Here is an 18,714-nt window from a genome sequence, read left to right on the forward strand (position 1 = left end):
CAACTACTCACCATATATTTATATCTCTATTAATATTTTTGACATTCCAAACTGTTTATCGTGTGCAATATTATTTATATTCTGGTCACTTTACTTTTAGTGCTTGTTTTACATTTAGTACTCGTTTAGCTCATTTAGCACTTGTTTGTTTGTTTGTTTATTGTATATGTTTAAGGAGTTTCTGTTTGTTGTGGATTACCTCTTTTTGCTTCTGTTTGCTGCTGTTACAAGTGAATTTCCCCGTTGTGGGATTAATAAAGTACAATCTAATCTAATCTAATCTAATCATCCTATTTTCTTTAGGAGTAAAATATTATGTATATTTAAAAACCCAGCTTTGGATTATAGAACGACAGAGCGTCAGTGATGTAGGCTGGTCCCAAACCATTCTGAGCTTTAAAAACAAATAAAAGAAACTTAAAAACTATTCTAAAAGACACTGGGAGCCAATGAAGTGCAGCTAAATATAGTAATATTCTCATTTCTCCTTGTTTTTGTTAATTAACCTTTAAAACTATAAGTAGTTATACATTTAAAATTCACTGAGGTCTAATTTGGTCCTGAACGTCATAATGTCCGTGTTATTTTTCAGCACCTTGAAGTAGCATCGTAGTTACATCAGCATCTGTGTCTAGTGGCTAGATTATAGACTGTCACATAAATACAGTAGAATTCATTTATTAGTATTTACACTGAAAAAGAGTGATATAAATACTTTTTCTTTCCTTATATCAAATAAAGATGGCATTTTAAAATAAAGTGCATTAAAGAAAGCTTTTGATTGTGCTTCTTAAAGTGCTTAGTTTAAGAAAAATAAAACAATTAAACTTAACTTTACCCTCCTGTTGTCCTCGAGTCAAGGAAGGAAGGAAGGAGTAAGGAAGGAGGAAGGAAAGAAGGACAGACGAAAGAAGGAAGGGAGGAAGGTAGGGGGAGGAGAGAAAGAGAGAAGGAAGGAGGAAAGGAGGAAGGAAAGGAAGGAGGGAAGGAAAGAAGGAGGGAGGGAGGAAGGAAGGACAGAAGGAAGGAAGAAAGGGGGGTGTAGGGAAGAAAGAAGGAAGGGAGGAAAGAGAGAGGAAGGAAAGAAAGAGAGAAGGAAGGAAGGACAGACGGAAGGAAAGGAGGGAGGAAGGAAGGATGGAAGGGAGGAAGAAGGAAGGAAAGGAGGGAGGGAGGAAGGAAGGAAGGGCGGAAGAAGGAAGGAAATCAGGGAGGGAGGTAGGGAGGAAGGAAGGAAGGAAGAAGGAAGGAAAGGAGGGAGGAAGGAAGGAAGGAATGGAAGGAAGGACGAAGGAAAGAGAGAAGGAGGAAGGGAGGAAGGAAAGAAGGAGGGAGGGAGGAAGGGAGGAAAGAAGGAACAGTCAAAACAGACGGGGTCAATTTGACCCGGGAGGACGACACGAAGATTAAACTTAAACCATAAACTTAATTTCACATTTAATAACTTTATAACAAAAACATCTCACACTAAAGAAAAGATAGAGATAGATGGAGATAGGGTCATCTATCATCAAATCAGTTTTTTCATGTGATGTTTGCAGTTCCCCAAATAAATCATCATAGGCTGTTAACATACATATAAAATATCTTGTTTATCTATCATTAAAAGTTGAATATTAACGCTAAATAAAGATCTTTATGGAGGCAAAGAAAAGCACAAAACAATGACACATAAAAGCTTTTATTACTCAGAGAAATTATTGCAGAAATACATTCTCAGTGGTTCTTGACTTTTATACAATAAACATATCCGTGTGCTCGCCGAGTGTTTGTAAATACACCTGAAATATTAAATCACATTCAGTCAGTTTACAGCAAAGTGAGTCTTCATGCAGAAACACCATAAAACAAATAATCCGTCTGGTTTCTCTCTCAGCTAGAATAGTTTGTTTTCTTTTGAGTATTTGGGAGGAAATCACTTAAATTCCCCTTAAAGGTATTAAAAGATTTTTGGTCGCTGCTTAAAATAAAATGAAATCATCCAGTTATATAATAAAAAGAAACATTTATATTTAAGCTCATTCTCCAGCAGACTGTTGCCCTGAAAGAGAGAAAAAAAACCCAATCTTTTGTCTATGCCTCCTGATTTTAATCATTAATATACGAATAATCTTGGAAACCACAAATAAACACCTCCAATCTTTCTACTACATTTGTGTGAATTTATATATTCAACATGCTAGTCATTATCATCTACAGTAGTATAATCTAAAGCCATTGCAGTAGTTTATTTTTAAACAGTATCGGCTACATTAGTTCATATTAATACTACAGGGATTTAATCTATGTTAACTAATTTATATTAAACAAGAAGTAGACTTTGCTTAAAAGGACACATATTGTAATCTGCACATTTCTAAGTTTATATTTATATTCTTGGGGCTCTACTGGAATACTTTTGCATGATTTACAGTTAAGAAAAATCCTCCTTATTTATCTTAAACTGGCTCTTTGTGCAGCCTCTCAGTTCAGCTTCTGTCTATTAACAGGCAGTTTTTAGCTCCTGTCTCTTTAAGGCGCCCCTCCCTCCTCCTAATGAGCCCACTCTGTTTTGATTGGTCGGCTTCAGGAAGCTTCCTCCAGCTCCGGAGGCTACGTAAACTAACTATAGTAGCAGGATTTCACTTATTTTTCTCCGTATTTACTCCAAATGGAAGCTTCTCATATAAATCCACACATATTGGAGCCAAATCGGATCCGAAATATGCGATTGGTTAACGTAGAAACTAAAAAATAAAACACGGAGCAACACCTTAGCGTCGAAGGCTACAGAGCAGACGGCCATTTTTGTAGGCATGTGCAAACTATCTTGACATCATCACTATGGGGATGTAGAGGTAACTTCACAAACAAAATATCGAGAGCAGGTTTACATACATTCACCTTAAGTTTTTCGATATTTGATCATGTTTCATCAACCACAAAAATCACAAAAGCGTGATGTCACCTGTGAGTGTGTTCGTGTGCTGTACAAAAATCAATCATTGTTGAAGGAAAACAGAGGGAAACTGCTACCCTTGCTCCAACGATAGTGAAAAAAATACACCCTGCTCAGATAAAGTGTCTTCAAGGTACAATACATTACATGCAATAATACACACAATGAACAACAGTGATTGTTGACGTTCAACCCCTGTAAGCCCAAAATACCCAACGGCCCCCCATTTCACCGTTAGCATCAGATGAGACCTGACGCTGTGACTCAAATCTCATATTTCTGTACTTACCCTTAATATTTTGGGTGCATAAGTGCGTTCACACTGGTAGAAGTATGGAAAAATGCAGTATGCACTATGAATACCCGGATGGTGCACTTTTCCATACTTTTTTCCATACTTCTCATTGTAAACTAGGGTTATTATAGTTTTGACATTTTCATTATTTTTTTATTTTTATTTAGTTTTTCAGTTTGCTTTTTTATTTCAGTTTAGTTTTAGTTAGTTTAACAAGTGATTAAGGAGTTTTAGTCTTAGTGTTTATTGTTTCAGATATTAGGAGGAAAAGCCTTGATTAGTAGAAGCTGAAAAAGATAAAATAATGCTGACACTGAGGTAAAAATGAGCTGTGTTTGTGTTTGTGTTCTCCCTACTGGTACTAGCCAGGCGGGGAGTTCCGGTCCTCTGAAACGAGGCCAACGCGGAAGTAACTTAAAACTGCATTCTATCAAAAGGCCACCAGGGGGCGACCGTTTTGGTGTCAAAAGGACTTCCGTCTCTATACAAGTCAATGGAGAATTCACCAACTTCTCGCTTGATTTCTAACCTCAGTAAACGTTTTCAAAATGTGTTTATGGTCTCAATCGCTAGTTTAAAGCCTTCTTCAATGCAGTATGATGTTCATTTGGGACATTTTGGCCTCCCTGATTTTATATGTGACGATAAAGCAGGGTATGCATTAGGGCGTGGCTACGTCGTGATTGACAGGTTGATTGGTTCACAGGTTCAGGAGGGCGCCTCATGCTCCTCCTGATGCCCATATAAGTAGAATCCGTGTTTTTATTTTTCCCAGCATGCACCGGAAATTTTCAAGATGGCGCTGCTCAGATCCGAAACTATTGGCTTCCGAGCAGCAGTCCACAAACCAATGGGTGACATCACGGATGTTACGTCCATTTTCTTATATACAGTCTATGGTACTAGCCCGTTATCTCAACAAGTCAAACTGAACACAACACAGTAAAAATGGATAAAATGAAAAGTTTAGTTTTTGTATAGTTTTAGTTTTCAGGTATTAGGAGGAAAAGTCTTGATTAGTAGAAGCTGAAAAGGAGGAAATAATGCTGACACTGATGTAAGGTTTGCTGTGTTTGTGGTCTCCTGCTTCTCTGTGAGAACTTCGAAGGTGGACTATCACATTAGTGGGATTTTTCACTTTTAGCTTTTATCCCACAAATGTTCCCATATTGGACTTTGACGTTTTCTGCCTGGAACAACTTCTTGTTCTTGTGCGTTATGCAGCAGCCGCTATGCTGCCACCTACTGGTGTTAGCCCGTTATTACAAGAAGTCAAATGTAAAAATGAAAAGAAAACTAAAACTAAGCTGATTTTATCTACAATTCAGTTTAGTTTTAAGTTAGTTTTGAATTGTTTATTGTAGTTTTTATTTAGTTTTTCTTGTTTTTTTTAACTCTTTTTTTAAATTTTTATTTCAGTTAACTAAATTATTTTTTCACTGTTTTAGTTAATTATAATAACCCTGGTGTGAACGCACTTATGCTTTCAAAATATGAAGTGAGAAGTACGGAAGAAGAGGTTTGAGACACAGCACAGGTTAACAGTATTTTTAGCCAAACTAGCAGCAAAGCTCCACGTCAGTCTGTCGATTTGTCTACCGCCTTGATTCAGACTAAAGTATTTCAACAACAATCAGATTGCTATGAAGTTATGAAGGTTCAGACATTCGTGTTCCCCAGAGGATGAATCTCACTGACTTTGGTGATCATCTGTATTTTCCTGTAACGCCAACATGAGGTGAAAATATCTCAACAACAGCTCAATGGATTGTCACAAAAAGTACAAAAGATAACGTCACCATCATTTAAAGGTTTTCATTTATAGGTCAATGACGGGTTTTTTGTGTCCATGTGGTTTAATCAAATTTAAAGGGTTAAAATGTGAAAATAAACGTATGAATAACTTGCACACATTCTTTTTTGTGTGGACCCAGCATCAAATTTCTGCTTTTAATCCATTTTGAGAGAATATATTAGAGGATTATGGCAAAAATGTCTAAGTGGTGTAACCATAAAAACTTTGTACCAAATAATTCAACTTGCTTAAAAACAGTAAATTGTCAATAAAACACCATATCAACTAGTTTGGCATGATCTTACATTATAACTTTTATATTAAATAAAGGTAATGGAATACAATTGTTCTAAATATTACATTTACTCTGGTAACCATGGAGATCAGGGACCATTTACATTGTTTTTAAATGAAGTCATTATTATTATAAATCCACTTAAATACACTGTAGGTGATAAAATATGTAATATTTATCATTATTTTGTGGTTACACCATTTGACATTTTCAGGAGCATTCAGTCTTACTTTTGGTTAAAAAATGGTGCAAATGTCATTTCAAATGATATAAAACCAACAAAAATACGAAATGTACATTTTAACAAACCTGATGCTGCTTTAAAGACACATTTTAAAGATATTTTTTGAATTGCTCATCTTGCCAACCCCATTAGTCACTGACCCGTATGCTATGCAATATTTAAACTTCTGCTTCATGGATTGGCACACATTTTGGTTCAGACATTCATGATTCACAAATGATTTATTCTACTGACGTTTACTCTACTGCCACCATGAGGCTGACTAGTTACTTATTGATCTATCTATTTCATTATATTATCTATTACTATTTTCCCCTCAGGCTGAATTATATTCACTTCCTCTACCACGACTGTAGACTCTTGTTTATTTACATAAGTGATACTACATTATGGTTATTGTGCCCTGGTATTCAAATTCAAAGCAACACTATTAAACTACAGAGCAGATGGTATCAGACTGACGTGGCCGCATTAGCATTGAGGACACTGGTAGAAAATGTGATGTGAAAAAGTTAGGAGTAGTTTTGTGAAGGAAATGTCGCTTAAAGTCTTAAAGGGAAAATACGCTAAAGTGTAAAAAGGTTTTGTGTCATTTTAAACTTTACTGACTGAGCCTCACTCTACACACCTCAGCTGGTGTTTTTTTCATGATGTGAAGAATGACATGAGATGCTCTGAGATCAGAAAGTAAAGTGCTGTAGAGTAGAAACTATGGCCTTCCTTTCCTTTTAAAACAGACAGGTCCGCCTGCTGATTTATTTGTGAAATAAGTGCAAATTAGAAGCAGAAAACTTGCATATCGTCTGCCGCTGAGCAGAAATCATCATCTACAGTCTGATTTCGTGGAGGTTATAGCGTGGAGTCTGTGGATGTTTTCGACGCGTTGTCACAGTAACGGCAGAGGCACCACCACATCCACGTAGTTGACGGGGAACAATCCCGACTTGCCGCCGAGCGTGCCCTCGTACCAGTTGGCGTCGACCAGCCTGGTGAGGAGGATGAGGTCGCCCTCGTTGAAGTTCAGCTCGCCCGTGTGGTCCGAGTGGAAGGAGTAGACCGCCCGGCAACAGGGCTGATCCAGGACCAGTTTACTGTCAGCTGGACGAGACGAAGGGAGAGAGAGAGAGAGAGAGAGAGAGAGAGAGAGAGAGAGAGATAGAGAGAGAGAGAGAGAGAGAGAGAAAGAGAGAGAGAGAAAGAGAGAGAGAGAGAGAGAGAGAGAGAGAGAGAGAGAGAGAAAGAGAGAGATCTTAAAGGATGAGTTCATAATTTTTAAGTCCGTCTTAAAACAACAGTCAGGAGCCTAAATATACATTTAAACCAGTTTTTCTTGCTGTAATGATTCCTCCTGTTCATACTGACCATTAGAAGATCCCTTCATAATGCACTTATAATGGAAGTGATGGAGGACTAAATCCACAGTCCTCCTTCTGTGGAAACATGGATTTAAAAGTTGATCTGAAGCTAATATGAAGCTTCAGTTTTATCCAAATGAGTCAAATCTTCATCTTCTATGTTTCAACGTTACAGTGTTTTTAGTACCAAAGTCTTTTTGTTCCTATACTTCCATCACAGCTCAACAGGGAAACACTAAGAGGAGAATTTGATACTAAAAGACTGTAAATGTGTCAGATATCACTTGATATGACTAACTCAGACTGATGAAGCTCAATAGAAGCTGATCATCTACTTTATAATGACTGTGTGGAAACACTGTGGATTTAGTCCTCCATCACTTTACATTGAAAGCACATTTTGAAGGATGACCTGATTGTTGTTTCAGGTGGACAGGTGGAGGAACATTTGTGAACTTCTCCTGATAATATGAAGTGCACAGTAGGAGCCATGTATTTAATTTTGGGTTAAATGTAATGTTCCTCCCAAACACCAGGGGGCGCATTGGTGAAGGTTATTTAAGTTCATGCCATTTATCAGAGGTGTTGCTGATAATAAGAGGCAAACAGCTTCTGACTGTTCTTGTGTATATTGGGCTATATTTGTTTAGTCTTATCTGAAGAGCTTAATGAAAAGTGACGGACAATGCATAACATAAACATGAGGTAAGAGAATAAACACAGTATATGTGAATCTACTGGAATCATTCATGTCAGTACAGTAGAGTACAGGTCTTAACTATTAACGCCATTATCAGCCAGTAGCAGCAAAAGTGTAGGGTTTAGTGACTATATGAAGCTTAATCTGGTTAATATTTAACATATTTTGAAAGCACAGTATGCTTGAACTTTTGCATTTTTTGCATTTTTGTACAATCTGCATATGAACTAAGGGTCGCAGGTCGATACTTCTTCATTTTAAAGTAATTTTGGGAATATGATATGATATACTTTCTTGTCCCCGAAGGGAAATTTGTCTTGGACTTAGAAGGCTGCTCACATATATACCTCCACAACAACCTGCTGTTGAAAAATAACATGAAAAATAAAAAAACTTTAAACACTACAATTAATTAAATTTGAGTGTTTTCTTACCATAACAGGAGATGGGGCTGCCGGGTCTGGACGGTAACACTGTGAACTGCTCTCCTACACACACACACACACACACACACACACACACACACACACACACACACACACACACACACACACACACACACACACACACAGGGGGAAAAAGTTCAAAATTTTAGACATTTAAATATTTTCATCCAGAGAAACATGACAGTAAAAATAACATCTTAGTAGCAAGTATGAGTAACCTGTGGGTGTGATTGACGGCTGGTGGTAAAATCCGATGCTGCCGTTGTGTTCACTTCTGACTTGGATCTTTCTGGGGCGAAACCGTCGCTCTGGTTTGTTACTGGCAGCAGTCAGCCTGTTTTACAACACACACACAAGTATTAAAAAAAACAAAGTTAAAGGTGTATAGTGTATGTATATATATATATTATCTAGCTCTATATTATATCCCTATACTTTAGGGATGCTGAGGTTTTCCCTTTAGTGCAGGAACGTACAAACTATCCCATAAAAGGCCATCATGTGTCTGCAGGTTTTTGTTCCAACCAGGTGGGGAGTTCTGGTCCTCTGAAATGATGCCAACGCTGAAGTAACTTAAAACTGCATTCTATCAAAAGGCCACCAGGGGGCGACCGTTTTGGTGTCAAAAGGACTTCCGTCTCTATACAAGTCAATGGAGAATTCACCAACTTCTCACTTGATTTCTAACCTCAGTAAACGTTTTCAAAATGTGTTTATGGTCTCAATCGCTAGTTTAAAGCCTTCTTCAATGCAGTATGATGTTCATTTGGGACATTTTGGCCTCCTTGATTTTATATGTGACGATAAAGCAGGGTATGCATTAGGGCGTGGCTACGTTGTGATTGACAGGTTGATTGGTTCACAGGTTCAGGAGGGCGCCTCATGCTCCTCCTGATGCCCATATAAGTAGAATCCGTGGGGGTTTTTTACCCGGCATGCACCGGAAATTTTCAAGATGGCGCTGCTCAGATCCGATACTATTTGCTTCCAAGCAGCAGTCCACAAACCTATGGGTGACGTCACGGATGTTACGTCCATTTTATATACAGTCTATGGTTCCAACCAATCAACTGTCTGAAGACTGAGATCAGCTGATTAAATTAGTCGATCGGTTGGTTAGAATGAAAACCTGCAGCCACATTAACCTTTCATGGAATAGTTTGGACATTCCTGCTTACATATCTTTAGCTCACCTAGCCTGCAGGTTGCTATGGAGACCCAGCAGGATGCGGTGGGCGTTGCGGTGAAAGTCCAGCAGTGTGTTGACCAAAGATGCAACATGACTGAGCTGATCCACCTGCAGGAGGAGACACGACCAGACGGAATGTGATCAGCTGGGACACAAACAACACTACCCTGACCTTAACTCTTCATGCATGAGTCACATCTTAAAATAATTAGGTGTCAAATTAAAAATAAACAAACCATATGCTGACTCGTACACCATTAACACTTTTTAAAGATTATCCACCTTCTTTCTTGTACTTTAAAGTCTCAGTTTTGCTGTTTGAGACTCACGTCGTTCTGCAGCAGGATGAACATGCTCCTCTCCGCCAGCTCCTTGGAGCTCATGAACTTGTCTAAGGCCTGTCGGACGTCCTCCACCGGGACTTTGCCTTTTCGTCTCCTCTTGTAGTCGAAGTCAAGCCGACGACCGTTCACCTTCTTCAGCTGGTACTGAAGAGCCAATCAGAGCAAAGACATAGTTATTTAATAATTGGGTAAAAAATGTAGGTGCTTTAACTTTTAACTATTTAGCTTATTCCTCTGGATACGATTTGAGCTGCAACCATCAGCTGATTAATGCGTTAGTTGATTGAAGGAAGATTGAATAATTGTTTTAGTCCTTTTTTTAAGCAGAAATGCAAAATATTTGCTGGTTGCAGCTTCTCAAATTTGAGGATTTGAGGCTTTATTTTATTATACAGGATGAACATTTTTTGGCTTTTGCACTGTTGATTAGATAAAACAAGATATTTCAAAACTTCATGAGCTGTACAAAATCATAACCTTCATTTTTTTGACTGTTTTTTGCTTCTTTACAGACAAAACAAATGATCGATTAATTAATTACTTCTAGTTCAACTGTGCTTTATATATTTTCTCCCTTTAAAATCTTTGCAATATAAATATCAGACTTATTATCATTCTGACAACACCAATATGACTCTTGTGCATAATGTTACTTTTTTAAACTATATTTTTTACTACTATTGTTTTACTGCTTTCTATTTTTTACTATCCATTTGCTTCTGTAACACTGTGAATGTCCCCATTGTGGGACTAATAAAGGAATATCTTATCTTATTGTTTATTTTGCACAAATAATATGAACATTTCTCTTCTCTACTTAGATATAAAATGCTTTTTCGTCGCCACTGTCAGTGTTCGTCCTGACATTGACGATCGTCTCACCCTGATCTCCTTCATCTCTGTGTTATGAAGGTCCTGCAGGGGGTCGATGAAGGTGCGTTTCACGTTGACGTCCAGAGCGTCTCGGGCTTGAGCGACTTCCTGCAGAGCTTCACCCGCATTGGCCAGAGCACCGCCTGAGCAGAGGACCAACAAGGGACGAATAAACAAACGACAGAAAGAACAAGAAGAGTAGGAGACTATATTAAAATATGGCAAGAAAGTCTAAAACTGAAAGGTGCTGATTTTCGTCTGTGTTAATGTTGTCTTAATTCCTCTTAAAGCCTTTTTTATTGTGTCACTACAGTCTTTAAAACAGTTCCCCTCTAATTTAAGATAAGATAATATAAGATGAGAAAAGATAAGATAAGATAAGGTAAGATAATCCTTTATCAGTCCCACGATGGGGGACATTTACATCGTTACAGCAGCAAAGATGATAGTAAAAATAGAAAAGTATCAATAAAAAGAACAAAAAAAAAGTAAAACAAGCAATATGAACAATAAAATAAAAATAAAAATAGTAACAGTATGTTGAGAGGAACTTATCCTAATTAGGAGCCATATTTTCCGTTACGTTACGTTTTCGTTACCACGGAAACACAGCTCTTAGTCGTGTTAGAGCAGGGGTGACAAACATAAGGCCCGAGGGACCAAAACCGGCCCGTCAAGGGATCAAATCTGGCCCACTGGATAAATTTGTAAAGTATACAAAATTGAAAAAAAGAAAAGTAATTCCAATTTTCCACCCTGACCAGAATACATGTTGTGGTCATATTTAAAACACTGATATATTGAACATTGTGCAAAATATTGTCAATCAGCAGCTTCTGTGCAAAATAATCTGAAAAAGACTGAGACATAATATTGTTGAAATGTCACTAATTTTGCATTTATAGGTTATTATGCAATGGTTTTACTGGTCCGGCCCACTTGAGATCAAATTGAGCTGTTTGTGGCCCTTGAATCAAAATGATTAGAGTCAGTACCAAATTCAGAGGTGTGTCCCAGCTCCTGGCCGTAGTGCGCCATGCACTCTCCCAGCGTGCCCTCTGTCTGCGGGTAGCCTAGCAACTTCCCCTGCCCTCGGATCCGGGACATTGTGTTGAGCATGCTCAGTTTGGCTCTGTACGCTGGGAAGACAAGAAGAAATGACAGTGACAGCAGCAGTAATAAGAGAACAAACTATTATATTATATGCAGGTATTGGTAGTTTATGCTTATTCATACATATATATCATCTTTACTACATGTTTCCTGTATTATAATCTGAGATATATTGTGTTATTATTTATACATATTTCTTTACTTTTATCAGGGAGTCGCAGTCTGTTATATTGTGGATTACATGTGAGCTGATTTAAAGGACTAGTTCACCCTTTTTCAGCAGTCAGGTGTCCATATGAAGGTTTCCCTTCTCTGTAATCATCCCTCCTGTTCATACTGATTATTAAAACCTTCTAATGTGTTTTCAGTGTAAAGTGATGGAGGACTAAATCATTATAAAGTAGATGATCAGCTTCTATTGAGCTTCATCAGTGTGAGTTAGTCATATCAAGTGATATCTGACACATTTACAGTCTTTTTAGTATCAAATTCTCCTCTTAGTGTTTCCCTGTTGAGCTGTGGTGGAAGTATAGTAACAAAAAGAGGAACTTTGGTACTAAAAACACTGTAACGTTGAAACATAGAAGATGAAGATTTGACTCATTTGGACGACTGAAGCTTCATATTAGCTTCAGATCAACTTTTAAATACATTTTTAGCACAGAAGGAGGACTGTGGGTTTAGTCCTCCATCACTTCCATTGTAAACATTATGAAGGGATCTTATAATGCTCAGTATGAACAGGAGGAATGATTACAGCAAGAAAAACAGCTTTAAACAGTAATTTGGGCTCCTCACAGCTCTTTACCTGGGTTCGGCTGGAGGAACTCTGTGGTTTTTGACAGCAGCTCCACCAGAAGAATCTGTATCACTGCGACACGCTGAGACGGAGAGAGATAAAGAGAGAGAGACAGGAAGCAGTCACATCAAAGCAGATTGAATCTTTAGTGACATGACGTTTTTTTACATGTTGGTGTGTTGACAGTTTTACCTTCTCCATCTGCAGGAAGTCATCATCTAACTTGGTTCCTTCAGCTCCCATCAGCCTCTCATTCAGCAGCTGCAGGAAGAGCGACAGACGCAGTAATGGTGTTAAATATCACTCGTAAAGTAGCAAACAGTGACGGAGAAGATGAGTTACTTTACATTTTTACTCCTCACATATAGTGTGAATTTAAGCACTTTGATTCAAGTCATTCAGGGCAGAAGTGTTTAATTCATTGTCAGTAGTAATGAATATAAATCTCTCTTTGTTCTGTTGTTTTCTTGCTCAGGTAAAGAGCAAAAAAAGACAAGAAAATAGTTCTTAATAGCTCTTAATAGTCATTTTGGGCTGCTAAAAGCTTTATATAGTGGTTCCTTTAATACAGGTCGAGTTAACCCATGATAATAAAATAAGATTAGGTAATTCATTATTTAGTCCCATCATTACAAATAGAAAGAAAACTAAAAGAGCATCAATAAACAGAATAAAGAACAATAAATAATAAGTAATTAAAAAAACAACAGTAGTAGAAAAATACAGTAAAATAAATTAAATGAATAATGACACTGTACTGTATTGACCCGTCCTATGTTATGTGTTGTTGTTGTATAACGTGTGTCAATGTACTGCTCTATACTTTTTGTATGTCTATATTTATATATTTGCAAATGTGTCAATTAAATTTAAAAAAAAGTAAGCTTATAAATATGTTGCATTGTTATAGATTAAATTACCCAACTGGAGATAAAGTCATTTAACCTCTAATGTCTCAATAACAACAATAATAATAATTAAGATTATTTATATTGCACATATCAAAATCTACATTTACAAAGGACCAACATAAAAGAAACAAAGGACATAATATAAAACCAAATTAATTTAACATTAACTTAATATTTAAAATACAGTATATTGATCAGGTGCCAATTACATAAGGTGTCCCACATTAGACCTGGTGGCATATTAATACTAATTCATTTACTTGTAAATCTACTTTAATGTTGTTAAAGTGCATTTCAACAAGTTATTAGTAGTCTCATTTATAACAATAACATTTTATAAACGGATCATGTTATAGTTATATAAGATATTGATCCTAAAAGTAACTATACGTGATGTATTTCCATCTCTGAAGAGTACATGTAGTGTATAAAGTGGCATAAAATGGAAGTAAAGTGAGTATAATTAGGCTTCTTTCACCATTGTGTCGCAGTGTTAATATTAATGAGCTACATTTACTAAAATGAACATTATAGTAACAGTATTACCAGATGAAAAAGTGTTAAATAAACATGAATCAGTCGAGATAGATGGTCATAAATCAACACATTAGACCTATTGGCATATTAATACTAATTCATATACTTATAAATCTATTTTAATGTTGTTAAGGTACATTTCAACAAGTTATTAGGTAGTCTAATCTATAACAATAAGCTATATAAGATATTGATTTGTGATGTATTTCCATCTGGGAAGAGTACATGTAGTGTATAAAGAGTACATAGTGTATAAAGTGGTATAAAATGGAAGTAAAGTGAGTATATTTAGGCTACTTTAACCATTGTATCGCAGTGTTTTTATTATAGAGCTAAATCTACTAAAATGAACATTATAGTAACAGTATTACCAGATGAAAAAGTGTTAAATAAACATAAATCAGTCGAGATAAATGGTCATAAATCAACACATTACTCTAATTAAAACCCTATTAGACCTATTGGCATATTAATACTAATTCATATACTTATAAATCTATTTCAATGTTGTTAAGGTACATTTCAACAAGTTATTAGGTAGTCAAATCTATAACAATAAGCTATATTAGATATTGATTTGTGATGTATTTCCATCTGGGAAGAGTACATGTAGTGTATAAAGAGTACATAGTGTATAAAGTGGTATAAAATGGAAGTAAAGTAAGTATATTTAAGCTACTTTAACCATTGTATTGCAGTGTTGTTATTAATGGGTTACATCTACTAAAATGAACATTATAGTAACAGTATTACCAGATGAAAAAGTGTTAAATAAACATAAATCAGTCGAGATAAATGGTCATAAATCAACACATTACTTTAATTAGACCTATTGGCATATTAATACTAATTCATAGACTTATAAATCTATTTTAATGTTGTTAAAGTACATTTCAACAAGTTATTAGGTAGTCTAATCTATAACAATAAGCTATATAAGATATTGATTTGTGATGTATTTCCATCTGGGAAGAGTACATATAGTGTATAAAGTGGTATAAAATGGAAGTAAAGTAAGTATATTTAGGCTACTTTAACCATTGTATCGCAGTGTTAATATTATAGAGCTAAATCTACTAAAATTAACATTATAGTAACAGTATTACCAGATGAAAAAGTGTTAAATAAACATGAATCAGTCGAGATAGATGGTCATAAATCAACACATTAGACCTATTGGCATATTAATACTAATTCATATACTTATAAATCTATTTTAATGTTGTTAAGGTACATTTCAACAAGTTATTAGGTAGTCTAATCTATAACAATAAGCTATATAAGATATTGATTTGTGATGTATTTCCATCTGGGAAGAGTACATGTAGTGTATAAAGAGTACATAGTGTATAAAGTGGTATAAAATGGAAGTAAAGTAAGTATATTTAGGCTACTTTAACCATTGTATCGCAGTGTTTTTATTATAGAGCTAAATCTACTAAAATGAACATTATAGTAACAGTATTACCAGATGAAAAAGTGTTAAATAAACATAAATCAGTCGAGATAGATGGTCATAAATCAACACATTACTCTAATTAAAACCCTATTAGACCTATTGGCATATTAATACTAATTCATATACTTATAAATCTATTTTAATGTTGTTAAGGTACATTTCAACAAGTTATTGGGTAGTCTAATCTATAACTATAGATTTGTAAAATATTGATCCAAAAAGTAATTATTAACTATATATGTGATGCATTTCCATCTCTGAAGAGTACATGTAGTGTATAAAGTGGCATAAAATGGAAGTAAAGTAAGTATATTTAGGCTACTTTAACCATTGTATTGCAGTGTTGTTATTATAGAGCTAAATCTACTAAAATGAACATTATAGTAACAGTATTACCAGATGAAAAGTGTTAAATAAACATAAATCAGTCGAGATAGATGGTCATAAATCAATAGTGTCTGCATGCTGATGGCTCAGTATGGATCCGTGCCGCAGGCCTCGTGTCGCAGTAAAACCAATGACCTAAATAAACATTAAATAATAATAAATAAATAAAAAACACATTAAAACGGTTCTACCCGGCTCGGATCAGGTTTCGTCCCGCTTACCTGGCTGGCTTTGTGCAGCTGCTTCTTCATCCCGGAGACAGACATCTTCACCGGCACACCGGACACACGCGCACCGGCTGCCCGGTGGATCAGCGGTGCTTCCGCCGGGTCGCTGCAGGCTTCATCCCGCCTGAGAGGCTCCGTCGGCCGGGGAGAGTCAACGCACCGAGCCGCTCCGCCCCCAATGCGCCCAAACTGCTGCAACCACCGCCACCTGCTCCGTTTGTTGTTTTTTCTGATTGTAAAAAAAAAAGATTGTATAAGTATAGTATTGTGTATGCATTAGTGGAAGAAGTAGTCAGCTCATTTATTTAATAATAAAATACCATATTATATAAAAGTAAGCAGCCTACCAGTGCAGGAATGTGTAGGCCTACTTTACTGTAGGGGAGACTGGGGGCGGTTGTAACACTTTGTCCCAGATAGGGGCAACAGGGGCGATTTTAGAGCCTTTTATGGGCATGATCAACCCCCCCTTAATTTGATCTCAGCACCCATAAAAATAAATAAATAATAATTGTTTGTTTTTTTCTAAGAATTATTTGATACAATTTTTAATTATTTTTGCGAGCCTGTCTGTTAGAGATGGGACAAACACTTATGCTACAGGTTCAAGGAAGGTAGGAAGGAAAAGAAGAAAGGAAGGAAGGAGGGAAGGAAAAGATGGAGGGAAGTAAGGAAGGAGGGAAGGAAAAGATGGAGGGAAGGAAGGAAGGACAATATGGAAGGAAGGAAGGAGTGAAATAAGGAAGGAGGGAAGAAAAATATGGAGGGAAGGAAGGTAGGAAGGAAAAGAAGGAAGGAAGGAAGGAGGTAAAGAAGGAAGGGGGGAAGGAAGGAAGGAAGGAAGGAAGGAAGGAAGGAAGGAAGGAAGGAAGGAAGGAAGGAAGGAAGGAAAAGATGGATGGAAGAAAGGAAGGTAGGAAGGAAAATAAGGAAGGAGGGAAAGAAGGAAGGAAGGAAGGAGGTAAAGATGGAAGGAAGGAAGGAAGGAAGGAAGGAAGGAAGGAAAAGATGGAAGGAAGGAGGGAAGGAAGGTAGGAAGGAAAAGAAGAAACGAAGGAAGTAGGCAAAGAAGGACGTAGGGAAGGAAAAGATGGAGGGAAGGAAGGTAGGAAAGAAAAGAAGGAAGGAGGGAAAGAAGGAAGGAGGGAAGGAAAAGATGGAAGGAAGGAAGGAAAAGATGGAGGGAAGGAAGGAAGGTAGGAAGGAAAATAAGGAAGGAGGGAAAGAAGGAGGTAAAGAAGGAAGAAGGGAAGGAAAAGATGGAAGGAATGAAGGAAGTGTAGAAAGACAGAAGGAAGGAAGGAAGGAAAAGATGGAGGGAAGGAAGGAAGGAAGGAAGGAAGGATGGAAGGAAAGTAGGCTCTGCTACAGCGAACATGGTGAGAAATCGAGTACCGTCTTGATGCTTCGTGCAGCTAATGTTTCCCATATAGAGGTTTATTAAATGATTACATTTCCACAGATTTGTCTTTTCATTTGCTTTTGTAATAAATGTGTTAAATTGTAAAGAGACTTTATGGAAACCCTGTACTTTGGATAGTTCTGTCATTAATATATAATCTTCCCCTCAGGGTTCATTAACTATCTTAGAGTCCTCTCTGTAGAAATCTGATTTATTATGTATTTCTAAAAAAGGTGTAAAAAGCATTTCAACCATTTAGATTTGAATTGTGGAGCTAGGCTTCAAAAACTGTGTTTCAAGATTTCTGTGTCTGGATTTAATGGGCGGGTCTGAAAATCACTGCCGCGTTAACCAATAGCACGGTTACACACCGGAGCATAAACCCGCCCCTGCTGCTGTAGAGGTATAAATACATTCAGCGCACACTACTACTACTACAGTCTACAGGTAGCCAGTAAGCTGAGTTAGCCGCCGAGTTAGCCGTGGAGCTAGCAGTCGAGCTAGCCGCCGAGTTAGCCGCGGAGCTAGCAGCTGAGTTAGCCGCCGAGCTAGCAGCTGAGTTAGCCGCCGAGCTAGCCGCCGAGTTAGCCGCTGAGTTAGCCGCCGAGTTAGCCACCGAGCTAGCAGCTGAGTTAGCAGCCGAAAGCTCTCAGACCTAGCGTCCATGTTTCTGGTAGAGGTGGAGACTTTGATTGACATGTGACACTTGGTAGGGGGCGGGGTTTCAGGGAACTCGGCGGCCACTCCCACAGCGTTTGGGAGCAGAGAAGTAGGCAGACTTTTACATAACTTTGAAGCCTAATTTCATATATTTGCCGATTTTTTTAATCATTCAAATTTGGCAGGGTGGTTAACAACACACTTTTCTGTGGTATGTCAAACTCAGAACACATATTTATTTTCACTTTACACGGACTTTAAAGGTACTGATACCCAGCCCTCATCATAATCCACATAATATTTCAGGAAGACAACAAGCATGCATACAATGTTTGTCTATAATAAGATAGAAAACATTAAATGGAGTGTGTGTATCTGTGTCAGTGTTGCAGTGGAGATGATACAGACAGTAGTAACCAATTCCTACTGAGGAAACACTAATCTAGAGTAAGCCTACCTTTTGTGGCGTGAGTCCATAGTACAAGTCCGCTGCCTCAATGAAGGAACCAGTCAACGCTTCCTCTTGCTGTGCAGTTGAAGACTTTACGACTGCTGTGACAGGCAGCAACACTATAAGAATGAATTATGGCTGAGGTAATTATTGTCCTGTACACGCTGTCAACTTTCTTGAACTTTGTTCTCTGATGTTTTGAAAATGTCCTGCAGTATCTGCTCAGTGTCACAGGCCACATACAGTAGGATAGAGAAAAATATGTGACTTGTGATTAAGGGGATGGTTGTAACA

At 37.2% G+C, this 18,714-nt stretch overlaps 1 protein-coding gene across 1 annotated transcript; it reads right to left on the bottom strand.

Moving 5' to 3' along the window:
• Positions 1-6,453: 6,453 nt before the first annotated feature.
• Positions 6,454-16,067, bottom strand: sh3gl3b (SH3-domain GRB2-like 3b). The gene is made up of 10 exons (XM_062420751.1): positions 15,902-16,067; positions 12,579-12,647; positions 12,396-12,468; positions 11,470-11,613; positions 10,484-10,617; positions 9,587-9,745; positions 9,262-9,365; positions 8,287-8,402; positions 8,057-8,110; positions 6,454-6,665 (listed from the first exon to the last, which is right to left on the bottom strand). The coding sequence occupies exons 1-10, from the start codon at positions 15,944-15,946 to the stop codon at positions 6,454-6,456; spliced, it is 1,110 nt and encodes a 369-aa protein (XP_062276735.1). The 5' UTR covers positions 15,947-16,067.
• Positions 16,068-18,714: the final 2,647 nt, after the last annotated feature.

The sequence above is a fragment of the Scomber scombrus genome, chromosome 6 (assembly GCF_963691925.1).
Source record: "Scomber scombrus chromosome 6, fScoSco1.1, whole genome shotgun sequence".
Lineage (NCBI taxonomy): Eukaryota > Metazoa > Chordata > Actinopteri > Scombriformes > Scombridae > Scomber > Scomber scombrus.